This window comes from Chiloscyllium plagiosum, chromosome 35 (assembly GCF_004010195.1).
Source record: "Chiloscyllium plagiosum isolate BGI_BamShark_2017 chromosome 35, ASM401019v2, whole genome shotgun sequence".
Taxonomy (NCBI): Eukaryota; Metazoa; Chordata; class Chondrichthyes; order Orectolobiformes; family Hemiscylliidae; genus Chiloscyllium; species Chiloscyllium plagiosum.
Genome location: NC_057744.1, coordinates 30,579,914 through 30,595,560, shown reverse-complemented (window position 1 = coordinate 30,595,560; position 15,647 = coordinate 30,579,914). Strand labels below are relative to the sequence as shown.

At 42.1% G+C, this 15,647-nt stretch overlaps 1 protein-coding gene across 1 annotated transcript in view; it reads left to right on the top strand.

The window, feature by feature from the left end:
* slc37a2 (solute carrier family 37 member 2) overlaps nucleotides 1-15,647 on the top strand; it is a 71,296-nt gene that overhangs the window by 35,292 nt on the left and 20,357 nt on the right. Inside the window, exons 3-6 of the mRNA XM_043676863.1 lie at nucleotides 5,788-5,878; nucleotides 9,140-9,218; nucleotides 10,545-10,680; nucleotides 13,565-13,641. Coding sequence (XP_043532798.1) covers nucleotides 5,788-5,878; nucleotides 9,140-9,218; nucleotides 10,545-10,680; nucleotides 13,565-13,641 — 383 coding nt within the window. The remainder of the gene's footprint in view (nucleotides 1-5,787; nucleotides 5,879-9,139; nucleotides 9,219-10,544; nucleotides 10,681-13,564; nucleotides 13,642-15,647) is intronic.

The following is a 15,647-nucleotide window of genomic DNA, read 5'->3' as shown; positions in this document are numbered from 1 at the left end:
AGGGTGGGAGACACTACACGTGTAGTGTCTCAGGTTCCTTCTCCACTCAAACTTCTTACCTTCCCAGAAGCCTCTGTTGACGACTTCCGGATTCCCGCTCCTAGTTGAAAAAAGAATTACAATTACGCAAAAGATCTTAATCATACCTTGCCAAGGCAACTGTTCAGCTAACTTTCTAAGACTTGTTAGACTGTCAGCTCCAAGCTGGCTCAGGATGCCCGGAAGCATTTCTGTGATCTGTTTTGTCTCACCATGGCCAGTAATAGCAAAAGTATTGGCAGATAATGAAGGGCCTGCACTTTAGGATTATTGAAGTGAATGACCTGACCATCATCCTTAATCATTTTCACCTGTTTGGCACAAATTAAAAATATTCATAAGGTATGTCATTCATCTGAATATAAAATATTTTCAATATACTGTTTAACAGCAAATTCAAATGGGTTTCTCAGGGGAATTAGCTCATGAACATGGCTGTTTAAATTTTCATCCCTAAAACAAAGACCCACTTGGTTGTATAGTTCAATGTCAGCAGTCTCCATCATCCAGACTAACTGGTCATGCTCAAGATCAGATAATAAGGCTTCATGTTAGGCGTCAATAGTACGACAAAAAATGTTACTTGCATCTAATATCAACAGGTCCATATTTTTCAATTGCAGTTATTGCACAAATATTAGGATTAGGAACCATAGCACTGATCAATTTGTATTTGTACTGCTCTGACTAACAGTCTACTTAGCAAAGCAAGAGAATGAACTGTGCAACACTGTAACACCAATCTGTATTTAATAGTTTAAATAAGAGCCAGACTACAACTTTCAAAAGAAATTCGGATGGCAAAAAAGTGCCCAATGTAATTGCACACATCCACTGTGATGCTGGGAAGCAAAAATGTAGAAACGTAACTAAAGTAGGATCATGTCTCTCACAATAGACTAAAATTGAAAACCGTTTCTATTAGCAAATCCAAGTCCCAAATAGATCTGAAAAGATGTGCAGAAATGTTTACAATAGATTAAGTGATCAAATAATTTAGTAAAAATGCACAGAAGGTACCTCCTCAATTCCAGCAATATTATTAACTGCCAGTTTCTTCAGAGAGCTTTGCAATTTTTTATCATCAGCTGTAGCTGTTCTGTGTACTACCTTCTTCTTTCTGCGAGCTGTACCCTTTCCTTTAATCCAGCTTTGAACACCCTCTGTGGTAAAGACTTTCATAGATCCACTGACCTCAGTAGAAATTCCTCTGTCTTAAATGTGCAACTCCTTATTCTGAAAGTATGCTGCCTGGCCTTAGATGTTCCCACAAGGCAAAGCAACGTCTCCATAATCTGTCAAGTCCCCTAAAGTATAGTTCCAGTAAGGTCACCAATCATTCTTTTAAATTGCATTAAGTACAGGGCAGTTGAAAAGAGTGCTGTATCTGGTAAACGGAAGGATTGGGGAGAGCAATGACTTGATCACTAATAGAAGCTTCTGGAAATCAGTGGCACTCCAGCTAGTTAACAGACTCAGTCAGACCTATGTGTACCAATCCAGAATGCTTGGCTCTGATTCTCTCTTAATCTGTTAGGAAGGGTGTTATTATGCTGGAACGAAATTAGAAATTGCTGGAAAAATTCAGATCTGGCAGCATTTGTGGAGAGAAATCAGGTGAATGTTTTGGGTCGAGTGACCCATCCTCAGAACTCTGTACATATTTTCTCTGAATTATAATATTCAGGGAGTGACCACACTTGATAATCTCGGATGACAGTGCGAATCCGAGTTAATGCTGACAGCTCGGCCCATCTCTTACAGACCTCTGAATGAGAGGCAGTAACTTAGTGGAGGCTCGTGTGGAGGAGGTGAAATTGCTGTTTTCTGAAGTGCACTCCCAGAAATGTTGCAATCCATTTTTGTTCTATTAAATTCTGCACCCCTCCCACCACCACCCCCCTGTCTAAGCCAATGGGCACTTGCTTAAAACTGAGGGTATGACCCACTATGTTCAATACTCCAGCATCTAACTTCTGAACTACACATGCCTGAATAGTATTCGTTTTTCCCTTTTTGATTGCTGCATGTTCTTACTGCTGTTGGCTTTGGTCCCCCAGACTGTGGGCTTTAACCCCTATCCCTGGAGCTTAAATGCAATCCACACTGACCCGTTTAGTGTGGTCTAAGAGAGCTCTGCCAGAAGTACATGCCTTCAGCTTAGATGTTGAGCCAAAATTTGTCTTGGTTGTGTGGCATTCATCAAAGTAATAGGGGAGGTGGGACAAGATCTCTCAGAATCCCAACCAGCATTTTTTTTTTCTTTGATCAGCATGAGAAGATTTAACTGTAGTTCAAATTGACTACCAACTCCATAACAACCAACACTATTTCAAAAGTATCTAATGTAGTTGGTCATTTACAGACTTCAAGATGTCGTGAAGGTGTATGTATATGTAAACATTTTGTATAAAATGAACATAGAGCTCTTGTGGCACAGTGGTAATGTCCCTGCCTTTGGTCCAGGAGGCCCAAGTTCAAGTCCCACCTGCTCCTGGGGTGTTTAATAACCTCTGAGCAGGTAGGTTAAATGTGTCAACTGGACTTTTTGCCACCTTTCTAGTTGGCTTCATGTACATGTATACTTAGGTTGAAAATTCTCAGCAGTATGCTTGAAACAGAAGAAATTTAAGAATTTTTCTTTTGCTCTGTAATTATACTCCATTGGTTTTTCAGACTCTTATTTATATATTCCACCAGAGAAGCTCTGATTAAGATTTCCATTCAGCAAGTGGTGTTGCTGTTCTAAAAAGGCAAACTTGTTTCTAATTTGCATGCTTAAAACTTCTAAGTAGAGCTTTACATAAAACAAAAATTCTACTTTGCCTATTGACATAATGTGTGTGTTCATTTGGCTACACCAGTCCTGGTTTAGAATTGTAGAAAGGTCCACTTAATTTTAGCTGTGAAATCATCATCTAATTTTTTTTTAAAAGTAGCAGTGCACAAATAGACCACTTGGTTATCTAGCTGGTGACTGGTTTCCTCCTTGTGTTTCTAAAATTATCTGCTGCAATTATTTTACTACTTTTCTCCAGTGCTTGTTAAAAGCTCGCTCTTTATGATTCATTCATTCCTTCATATCCATGGTTGCTCACATCTCACTCAAAGACCAAGGGAAGAAAATGCATAGAAACAAAACTCTGATCCAATTTTCCCCTCCAAATGACAGTAATCCACATTCCTTCAGTCATTTGGGTCATTAAAAACAGTCAGAGATGTACATCATGGAAACAGACCCTCAGTCCAACTCATCCATGCCGACCAGATATCCTAACCCTTTCTCATCTCATTTACCAGCATTTGGCCCATGTCTCTCCAAACCCTTCCTATTCATGTACCCATCCAGAAGCATTTTAAATGTTGCAATTGTACCAACCTCATCCTATACAGGCAGCACCCTCTGCATGAAAAAGTTGCCCCTTAGATCAATTTTACATCTTTTTTTTCCCCCTCATCTTTAAACCTATGCCCTCTAATTTTTGGGCTCCCCTACCCTGTGGAGCTATTCACTCTATCCATGACCCTCATGGCCTTGCAAGCCTTTATAATGTCACCTGTCAGCCACCAACACTCCTGGGAGAACAGCCCCAGCCTATTCAGCCTCTTCCTATAGCTCAAACCCTCCAATCCCTGGCAACATCGTTGTAAATCTTTTCTGAACCCTTTCAAGTTTCCTATAGCAGGGAGACTAGAAAAGCTAGTGCTTCCAATTAAACCTGTTGGACTATAACCTGGTGTTGTGTGATTTTTAACTTAGTACACCCCAGTCCAACACCGGCATCTCCAAATCCAATTTGAATGCAGTATTCCAACAGTGACCTAACCAATGTCCTGTATAGCCCCAACAAAACGTCACTACTCTTGTACACAATGCACTGATCAATAAAGGCAAGTGTACCAAACGCTGCCCTCACCACCCTGTGACTCCACCTTCAAGGAATTATGAATCCTCAAACACCCCACCTAACAGTACCGTGCGGGTACCTTTCACCACATGGTCTACTGTAACTCAAGAAGGCAGCTTCTCCCACTGCAGCATTTCAAGAAGGTTTGCTCATCACATTAAGGATGACTAAGGTTGCGCTGTAGTTCTGGTCTTGATGCTGATGCTGCTTAGAATTTTAAAAAAAATCAGTCTGTTCTGTGTTTTTGCAAAAAATTCTCTTGCAAACTAGAATGATGCTTGCTGATGCCTGAGAGCTAAAACATAAAGACACTGACTTATTTTCAGGGGGAATGGTAAAAGGATTGAGCACATTGGGACCATGTCCCGTGACTTGGCCTTGAACTTGTAAATAGCTGAGTAAGTGAGCAAACATGTGGTAGATGGAATATAATGTGGGGAAAATGGGAATGTTCTTCACGTTGGCCGGAAGAAATAAATCAGTATATTACTTAAACAGAACCACTGTAGAATTCTGATGTGCTGAGGGACCTAGGTATTGTGGTGCAGAAGTCTCACATTAACATGCAGGTGCAGTAAGTAATCAAGGTTTTGAATAGAATGCTGTCCTTCAAGAGAAATTGAATATTAAATGTAAGGACATTAGGGTTCAGTCATTGCAGGGCATTGGTGAGATCTCATTTGCAATACTCTGTGTAGATTTAGATTTGTTGTTCCTTGTAACAGAATATAATGAAAAGTACATAGAGTCACCATTCATGAGTGCTATCTTAATTTCTAAATAAAAGGGAGAAATGAGCAATTTGTCCGGCTGGTGCCTGTCCAAGGGCTCAGCTCCCATTCGCCTACTGGGCCGTGATCCCTTTTGACTCTCCCTTCCAACACTGGACATCGGCCAGGTCCTGGAACTGGGCTCCATCACCACCATTGCTGCTCTTGTGGCTGAGTTAGAGTTGGAGCTGGCCGTGGGCCTGGACCCCCACAGGGGCCTGGTGGTGGGCTCCCAGTTCAGGGTTCCATTCCTGCTACTCCTATGACCATGTCCAAGCTGTGTCCTGCGGTGGCCCCTGTGGGATCCTGAATCTGGCTCCTTGTTTAGTGTCTCACTCCTGTGGTGTCTGAACCCAAGCATCACTGAACTCCTCAAAAAAAAACCTGTGGAAGCAACGGTACCAAGAAAATGATTGAAGACTATAAGGGCAGGTATGGATGTGGCTGGTTCTGCTGCATGGTGACCAGGAGCCAATTGCTGTCTACCTTGCTGCTGCCATATGTATTTACAGACTTCCTTAAATAAATTATTAAAAATCACACAACACCAGGTTATAGTCCAACAGCTTTAATTGGAAGCACACTAGCTTTCGGAGCGACGCTCCTTCATCAGGTGATTGTGACAATCACCTGATGAAGGAGTGTCGCTCCGAAAGCTAGTGTGCTTCCAATTAAACCTGTTGGACTATAACCTGGTGTTGTGTGATTTTTAACTTTGTTCACCCCAGTCCAACACTGGCATCTCCAAATCTTAAATAAATTGGAAGTGGTGCGGAGGAGATTTGCTAAATTGATAGTTGGAATGAATGGGTTATCTTACAAGGATAGTTTGGGCAGACAGGACTTGTTTCCTGTGGAGTTTAGAGTGAGGGTTGATTTGGTCAAAGTGCTGAAGATCCTGAGTGACTTTAATAAGGTGCATTTTTTTGTTGTTTTTGAAGGGGTTTGTGCAGGAGTAAGTAATTCATCCCTCCAGCTGACTCTGCCGTTTTGATATCATCAGGTCGTGGCTTTTTTTTTCTCCGTTTTATAAATGCTAATGGGAGCTTTCATTTATTTCCTCCTCCCAGAGTGAACTTCACAAGAACTGTTCAGGAGCTGGTGGCCATGGAAACACGAGTCACCATGACAATGACACATGGTGTGACTGGGCTCCATTTGGTAAGAATGTCTGCTCTTGCTATCTCATGGATAAAAAGCAAAATGGCCCTTCTATCTCACCTTGGTTGTATGAGAAACACCAGTCTCTGCTTCTATCTATCTGTCTCTCTCTCACTTCACTTTCTTTTCCTTGTTTGATCCCCCTTGCAGCAGTGATCCAGTTTCACTTTAGTATTGATGTCCAACAACTTTCGTGGTTGTGGTTGTGCTTGTACTGGCCCAGAACTTGTTCAATTTCCCAACTTTCAGAGTGAATTTGAGCCTCTGATCCAGTTATCTAAAACAAAAACAGAAAATGCTGGAGAAACTCTGTAGGTCAGGCAGCATCTGTGCAGAGAGAAAGCAGAGTCAAGGTTTCCAGTCCAGTGACTGTCCAGAACACTCTTTTTTTTAATCCATTTCAATTGTGGTCAGCTATTCACTTAGCTAAAAGTGCACTTATCTGCCCATTCCGAAAAATGCTGAGTGTTCGCTCAATAAGATATTTGACGTTTTGTCCCTTTTCCCCATCCTCTCTGTTGCATTACCACACCAAATTTGCTTTAGACATTCTAAAACTAGTTTGGATTAAATTGTACTAATGAGTTGAATCTAGCACAACTTTAGGGAGTGTATTAGAACATGAGGCCATTTGAGGTGAATCCAGTATTGCTGCTAGTTTAGTTGGTGAGGGATAAAGGTGGTCAGGCCTGGATACTGCTGCTTGTGTTGGTCATCACTTGGTGACAGCACACCTGAGTAATTTCTGGAAATACTGCCAGGAAAGTGTTGCTTCACAATTTTTTTAAAATCTCTGTAGTCTTTGTCATGGCACTTTTTAACCCATCGAGTTTAATCTTTGCCATTGGCCAGGTTATTCTCAGCTCTGTCAAGGCTCCATCAAACCAACCAAGCACAGGACAGGGGAGGGCCTGGTTGGAGAGAGTGTCTGGGCTGTTTTTTGTTTGACTATGCGTTGCAGCACAACATTGTCTTCTGAAAACTACAAACGCTGGAGATCACAGCGGGTCAGACAGCATCCATGGACAGAAAACAAGCTAACTCTTCGAGTTTAGATGACTCCTCGTCAGAGCTGACATGAAGTATAGAGGTGACAGCATTTATGCAAAAGTTCGGAGTGGGGGGCAGTGGGGATAGTGGGTGTAGAAAAGTTGTTGATAGTTTAGATTAAGGTATCGCAATGTGAGAATGACAGACCAATGGTGTCTCCTGCCAGACATGAAAGGACCGTAACTAGGATGGGGGCACTTGATAAGATGAAAGAGATGGTTCACATTTTGAAGGTGTTGAACTGAACATTAGGGCCAGAAGGCTGAGATGTGCCCAGTTTGAAGATGAGATGTTGTTCCTGCAGTTTGCGCTGTGAACTACTGGAACACTGCAGCATGCTAAGGACAGACGTGGGCATGTGAGCAGAGCACTGGGTTAAAATGACCGGCTAAGGGAAGGTCAGGGTCCTGCTTGTGCACAGAATGGAGGTGTCCCACACCGCCACCTTTTCTGTTCATTACACACGTGCATACTCCCCAGTGTTCATGAGTGGGAGGCATTGCTATTCTTAGTACTGTGTCTGGTGCATAAGTCTATAGTTCAATGTCAAAATGCATGCCTGTAAATAGATCCTGCACCCTGTGCCAGACCACAGCAATCCTAACATCAGGCTGATAAAGAGAGACCTTTGTGATGAAAGAATTGCTTGCCAATTTTTTTTTAATCTGGTTTGCTGGAATAAGTAATTCTGCTTACTAACTTTTGGTTAGTAGTTGAATATACAGATTGTGACTCAGGCTAGAAGCCAAAAGGCAAATTATTTTATCGGTCTGTGCAATTAGTTTGGTTCTAATTTGACTTTTCTCATTTGCTTCCCTTTCAATGTCACATTGATTCTTGAAGACGTGGCCAGTGTTTTTTATTTGCAGGATAAAAGGCACACATTGTCACACTAACACTGACTCATCTGTCAAGCTCAGCCAACTTCAAACCCCTGTCTGTTATTGAAGCCCAGCAAATCGCACGTGGCAAAGCACCCACATTAATTACAACAACTTGATGTTGCATAATTGAAGTCCTGAACGTTTTCCATAAAGTTAAATATTTCTCACTTATCTGTCTGCACCCAGCCAAAATATCAAGTTTCTAAAATAGACTTCCTGTTTCCAAGGGACAGTTTTGGAGTGACGTCTCCAAAGAAACTTGTTTTTGTCCTGTACTTTGCAGCAACCAATCTGAAACCTTAAATGTTGAGAACACGACTTGGAAAATGTAAGTTTTTTTTGTCTGAGACAGTTGGACATGGCCTTATGCCAGGCCACCAAAGGCCCCCTCTGCCATCATATATGCTGAAATCATGTCCAAGTCTATGTAGACCAGTTGTCTACTGTTGCATTTGACCCTTTTTTAATGAAGAGAGTATAATGTATATATCCGCATTTTCTTAAGAGACCTGTCTTTGTGCATGCATTTAGAAAACAGCTTGTATAAGAAATTGCAGCTAACCCTGATCATGTTCTCATCTACACACAAATTCATTCGGCACCCACAGGGTAGCAATTAGGAATTAAATCTATTAAAAATTAAATTGTTTTGTTTGCTTGAGGTTCCATACAAGCACATAACAGCAGAGTGAGTCTAAGTAGAAAGAAATAATAAGAACAATTTTAATGCGCAGTGTCTCTGGCTGTTTTCTTTCTCAATAACTTTAGAGAATGACTTACCAGCTAAGTGTACTGGGGTTAATTGCTGTTTGCTAACTGATTACAAGTCTGGAAGAGAATTGGGCCGTAGGACCTTTGCAAGTTTGCTTTGTTTTTTTTCCCCACTAACCAACATAATTGTCAGCTGGATTTTTGAGACATCCACATTTATTTCTAAAAGTAATAAGCACTTACGAGCCATCGTCAGGACAAGAACAGGTGCTGAAGTAAATCTGGGGCATTCAAACAGTCGTAATTTACTGGGAAAGGCCCAAATGTTTTCTTAATTTGTACTGTCTGAGGATGGTGCAGGTGAAGGTACTCACTCAGTGCTGTGGGTCAATAGTTTCATGAGTCTTGCCTCCAAATTGAAACTGAAGGGGAACATCTGAGGTGATGGTGTTCTCATCTTCTGGCTTTTTATTTTAAAAGATTTTTTTTTCCCCTTCTGGATAGTAGGGCTGTGGGTTTGAAGCCAAAGAAGCTTTGCGTAAAGTGGGGCCATAATAATCAACTGGTGGAGGGAGGAGAATATTCATTTCCTTCATTCATGTGCCCTTTATTTCAGATAAACCCAACTACAGGATGTTGTTTGGTGCGCTGGATAATTCCTTCCTGATAGCCTATGCTATTGGCATGTTTTTCAGGTCAGTGTTTGAGAAATTGAAACCATGTGTACCTTCTGAATTTTGTTTTTGCTTTGAATATCCAGTGTCACTATTACCAAGATCTGGGGCACAGTGAAGCTTCATTGAACCTCTAACCTGAACTTTAACTTGTCTTTAATTCACCAGCCTGGCAATATTTCACATTTGTCCTGAATGATAGGCACCAAAATGTCTCCTTTATTTGATTGATCAATGTGTATCATGTAACATTGGTTGTAGTACATTGCTGTGCCCGACTTGATGCATTTCATCAAATGCAACTTGGAAAATTTGGTGTGATGTTCTTGTTTGGTTTTATGGCATGAGAAATGTGTTCGTTTTTTATTTTTTAAAAAATCTTAGTGCCCAAAAGAGCAAATGCTCAGGAGGAAATGTTTTCACCAGCAGATCCATGCACAGCTTGAGAATCTTTCAGCAGAGCAATCAAGGGGTTGTTAAGACTACTTGTTAGATGGCACTGAGATTTGAAGAAGAAAAAAATCACTTGATTTGAAAGGGGATGTTATTTATGCATTGCTGGCTTAGAGGTAGGGACATTACTACTGCACCACAACAGCCCACATTTGAGGTTTGAATTCTGGATTTCTGACTGATCCATGAGGGTCAGCTGATGAGGAATTAATGAGGGATAGAAATACTGCAAATCAGAGTGCACCATGTTGCGTAGAGTGGCACAGTGGCGAAGTGGTTAGCACTGCTGCCTCACAGCACGGGGGACCTGGGTTTGATTCCATCCTCTGTGTGTGCGGGCTAGGTGGGTTAGCCATGGGAAATGCAGGGTTATAGGGCAGGGAGGGTTGGAATGGTCCTCAGAGGGTGTGTGTGAAGTCAATGGGTTGAATAGCCTGCTTCTGCACTGTGACTCTCTGACTGTATCCACTGTCGCATTGCTAACCTTTCCCCCCCCCCCCCCCCCCAATCTTGGGTCATCTGATGTTGCACATCCTAGTTGCTGGCTATAAACCCATGATGTAGTTGACTGAGATCTACAGAGGAGCATTTTATCAGCAGCTAACCATCCTTTTTGCCAACCTTTGACCATGCTGTGTTCATAATGGGTAAAGAAGATGATCCATAGCTGAAGTGACAAGGGACAGCACTAGAGTTCCTGAGAACTGATTATAGTGGAGAGTGCAGATGATACAGCTTCAGTATTTTTTAAAATTCCTGTGTGTAATGAAGACTACGGTTTTTTTTTTCTCAGTTGTGAAAGCAGTTGACCAGATTCTTGGGGACTGATGTGTGTAGAAATTATCTCTGATTATCCTGACTGGTTTTGAACTCGCCTCCTGTATTCTGTTTCAGTGGTATTTTCGGTGAGCGGCTCCCTCTACGATATTACCTGACTGTCGGGATGTTGCTGAGTGGGTTATTCACGGCACTGTTTGGGCTTGGATTTTATTGGAACATTCACAGTATCTGGTACTACACGATTATACAGGTCAGTGGAGCAGTGGATTGTGGAGCCCCCCCCTCCATAGGTATCAAGTATAAATACATACAGGGGTCATTATTTACTTATTTCACCATTATCACCCTCATTGTGGACATTTCCTAACTTCATTCTGAGAGATGATTCTGATGCCCATTAGAATTGTTGACTGATATAATGGCCTTGCAGGCTTAAGAGCCATCAGCTGACCTCTTGGCTAAATGCATCTGTTAATATTTTATAGCCTCCCCCTTTTTAAAATGTTGAACGAGGTATGATTTATAAAATTGGCATGTAACAACAAGTGCCTCTGAGCCAAAAGCTCTGCGTGAGAGTTCCATCCCAAAACTCGAGAGGTGCATGGGTAATGTGATGAAGCAGCTGGAGTGCCTACCTGCAGATTGTACCTAAAACATTAAACGCAACTGAGCTGACCCACTCCTGTTTCTGTGTAACCACTGATGACCTCAAGCTGTTCAGGTGCAGCAATCATCTGTGCTAATCCCTTGTCCCATGTTCCCATTGCTGGGCTTTAAAACCTCACCTGGGTTTAAAGTTCTCATCCTTTCTCTTATTTCCATTCTACCTCCCTTGCTAAAGGCACCAGGGAATGGCTTAACCCAACATCTTGGCAAGCACCAGTTATGCTGGTTGGATCGGGATGGAAGTGTGAAAGTTATTCGTTTTTTCTTTGCAACAATTCCAAGGGCACTTTTTCTTTTGATTCTTGCTGCAATGAAAACATTGGTGATGTCAGTCCATCAAGATAGAAGGGAAAGCTGACTCTCAACAGAAGTTGTTATGAAAACTTACAGCAAAGAAAGCTACCCTGACCACAGACTCTGACTCTGCCGGGGCTTTGAACTTTATTTCCCACTCTGTAGAGAGCCCTTTCCCTCTCATATACTACATTTAGAGTAGCTCAGTTGCCTTCTTTAGCCAGATCACAAGGAGGTAATAGCTGAGATTCAATGAATTGCTGCAAGAGGCAATTCTGCTGCAACTGGAGAGAATGGTCTTGTGTTTTATTTTGGAATAGACCAAAATAGAGATGACATTCTGCTTCAGGCACTTGCATTCAAAGGGTCATATGGAGCAGTGGGTAGCAACGTGGCTCCGAAGCTAGAAGCTCCAGGTTTAAGTCCCACTGGATTGTCAAGGGAGGTACATTTATAATTCACCAAACAATGTGAATATCAACCTGCAAACCCTTCCGTCACATGTCAATAACTTAAGGAGCAAGGTCAACCAAGCAATGGAATGAAATGTTCTACGTTCAATCCATAACTGCAACCAGTGACGTGTGTAAACATGCACGCTGCCAAGGTAACATGCTGGAGCACATTGTAACGCCACCAACACAACCTCTGCCTAAAAATGTGATCTCCACTATCTCTTTCCTCCTCAAATCCTGAGAGAAATATCATCAGAAGGGATAGTAGTAATCTGAAGTTCATCCTCCAAGGTGCTGTAGATGCTGGGTTCAAGAGCAACCATTGAGTCAAAGAAGTAAATTTTGTTGGGTGACAGTATCTAGTGTTATATTTTGGGAATATGAAAATAAAGGTTTGAACTGGCGACAATCTCCCTGACTGGCAAAGCTCAGGGCTGAATGGCCTCCTCCTGTTCCAAGGGACAAATGGCAGCTTGCATTGTTGAGGCAACAGTTTGTGGGGTACAGACTCCATGAGAGATTGAGGACTTCGGCCCAAGTTGACTTAGTATCCTCTAACTGAGTTACCTTCCCTCACGCTGCAAAGCACCGCAGTTGCTGGGATCTTCAATGTGTACCAATTGGCATGAAGATTCATTGCTTCCGTAGGCTGTTGCTTTGGCAACGAAACTTAGAAGGCATGTTGATTACTGCTGTCTTTGTCAGGAGAAGTTTGGTTTCATCTCTATAGTAAACGCTGCAATCAGCAGTTCGTTTCTTCTATTTGTTCATGGGATCCGGGTGTTGCTGGCTATGCAGTAACATAAATGCCTAGACAGCAGTCAGGAGTCAACCACATTTATTGAGAGTCTGCAGTCACATGTAGGCCAGACTAGGTAAGGAGGGTGGTTCCCTTTCCTAAAAGCCAGAGAGCTCAGAGCATTCTAGGGGTCAGATACATAAACCTTTTTGAAATTTGATCTCATGTAGACAGGATGGTTAAGGTATTTGCACACTGCTTTCATTGCTTAGACATTTTGAGTATAGGAATTGAGATGTCGTATTGAGGATGTGCAGGATGTTGGTGAGGCCTCTTCTGGAATACTGCATGCAGTTCTGGTTTCCTTGCTATAGGAAGGATTTTATTAAAGTAGAGAGGGTTCAGAAAAGACTTACCGGGATGTTGCCAGGAATGCAGGGTGTGAGGTATAAAATTAGACGGACAAACATTTTTTTTTCACTGGAGCATAGGAAGTTGCAGGGTGACCTTTTTAAAGGTTTATAAAATCATGAGGGGGTGCAAATTAAGATGAATGACAGGTTTGTTCCCGAGGGTGGGGTAAATCAAGACTAGGCGGCATATGAGGGGAGAAAGGACATGAGGGGCAGTTTGTTTTACACAACTCATGTGAGGAAAGAACTGCCAGAGGAACTGGTAGATGTGGGTTTAGTTACAAACTTAAGGCATTCTGGATAAGTTCATGAATAGGAAAAGTTTACAGGACATGGGCCAAATGCAGGAAAGTGGGACTAGTTTAGTTTGGGAATATGATTAATGTGGACAAGTTGGACTGAAGGGTTTTTTTCCATGTTATACATCTGACTCTAGATGGGATTTTCCCAACAATCATTGACATTTACCTCTGTTATTGCCTCCGTTCACCACCAATAGTTGAATCCTATATGCAGTCCTCTTCACATGTTTCTTGTAATGATCTTCATTTAATATCTCTTCCACAGATCGCCAATGGTTTATCACAGACCACAGGGTGGCCAGCTGTTGTTGCTTGCGTCGGGAACTGGTTTGGAAAGGGGAAGTGAGTATCTTTTGCTGGTCTTGCAAAAAATTGCCATGCGTGTGATCAAGCATGTGAGGCTGCAGAGTATTAATCATTTCATGGCGTTTGGCACTATATCTTGTGATCAGATCGACTGATCTAATTTGCTTTGATTTTTCTTTTGAAATAATGAATGTACTTTGTCATTAGCATCATAGAGATGTACAGTATGGAAACAGCACAGTCTAACCTGTCCATTTCGACCACATATCCTAACCTAATCTAGTTCTGTTTGCCAGCACTTGGCCCATATCCCTCTAAATGATTCCTATTCATATACCCATCCAGAAGCCTTTTAAATACTGTAATTGTACCAGCCTCTGACAGCTCATTCCGTACACACACCACCCTCTGTGTGAAAAGGTTGCCCCTCAGGTCCCTTTTTTAAATCTTTCCCCCTCACCCTAAATCTTTCCCCTCTAGTTCTGGACTTCACCCCCACCCCAGGGAAAAGACCTTGTCCATTTACCCTATCCATGCCCCTCATGATCTTACAAACCTCTATAAGGTCACTCCTCAGCCTCTGACACTCCAGGGAAAACAGCCCCAGCCTGTTCAGTGTCTCCCTATAGCTTAAATACTCCAACCCTGTCAACATCCTTGTAAATCTTTTCTGAATCCTTTCAAGCTTGACAACATCATTCCAATAGGAAGGAGACCAGAATTGCACGCAATATTCCAACAGTTGCCTAACCAATGTCCTGTACAGCAACATGACCTCCCAACTCCTGTACTCAATACTCTGACCAATAAAGGAAAGCATACCAAACGCCGCCTTCACTATCCTGTCTACCTGTGTCTCTACTTTTCAAGGACCTATGAACCTGCACTCCAAGGTCTCTTTGTTCAGCAATACTCCCCATGACCTTGCCATTAAGTGTATAAGTCCTACCCTGATCTGCTTTTCCAAAACGCAGCATTCACGTTCACCTAAATTAAACTTCATCTGCCACTCCTCAGCCCATTGGCCCATCTGATCAAGATCCCATTGTACTGAGAGAACCTTTTTTTGCTGTCCCCTCCACCTCCAATTTTGGTGTCATCTGTAAACTTACTAATTATACCTCCTATGTTCACATCCAAATCATTTATATAAATGACGAAAAGTAGAGGACCCAGCACCAATCCTTGTGGCACTCCACTAGTCACAGGCCTCCAGTCTGCAAAACAACCCTCCACCACCACCCTCTGTCTTCTACCTTTGAGCCAGTTCTGTATCCAAATGGTTAGTTCTCCCCGTATTCCATGAGATCTAGCCTTGCTAACTTGTCTTTCATTTGCAGCTAATTCAGTAGAAACGCTACTGAACTAGCGTAGATGTGTGCTTTTTTTCTATTGTCCAACTTGATTAACCTGTTGCCATTTTATATTTGTTAAAAAGCTATCAATAAATGATTATATCAAATTCCAGGCCAGTCAATGTTTGTTACAGCATCTTCAACACACCTCTACGCTAACATTACTCTCTAAACTGGAAAAGAGAAGTTTAGAGTGACCTCCATAGTGACCTTTCAAACATTAGGGAAGTACATGGCTATATACAAGTTCTCATTTATGGGAGAATCCTTTAATGAGGGGGTCAAAACATAAGACGGCCACAAATAAATTGTAAGAATATTGGAGACATCAGTTTACCTTTGTAGCCAGCATGTGGAATCTGTGACTACATTAAAGTAACCCTCAGAACAGCTGAGCTGTATTCATTAGAGAAAGCAAATAAACATGAGAAGGGAATAGCAGATTATGTGAAGTGAGGGGAAATGTTCAAGGATAGGCGTGTGGAATATAAAAGGTAAAAACAATGACTGCAGATGCTGGAAACCAGATTCTGGATCAGTGGTGCTAGAAGAGCACAGCAGTTCAAGCAGCATCCAAGGAGCAGTAAAATCGACGTTTTGGGTAAAAGCCCTTCATCAGGAATAAAGGCAGAGAGCCTGAAGGGTGGAGAGATAAGTGAGAGGAGGGGGGGGGTGGGGAGAAAGTAG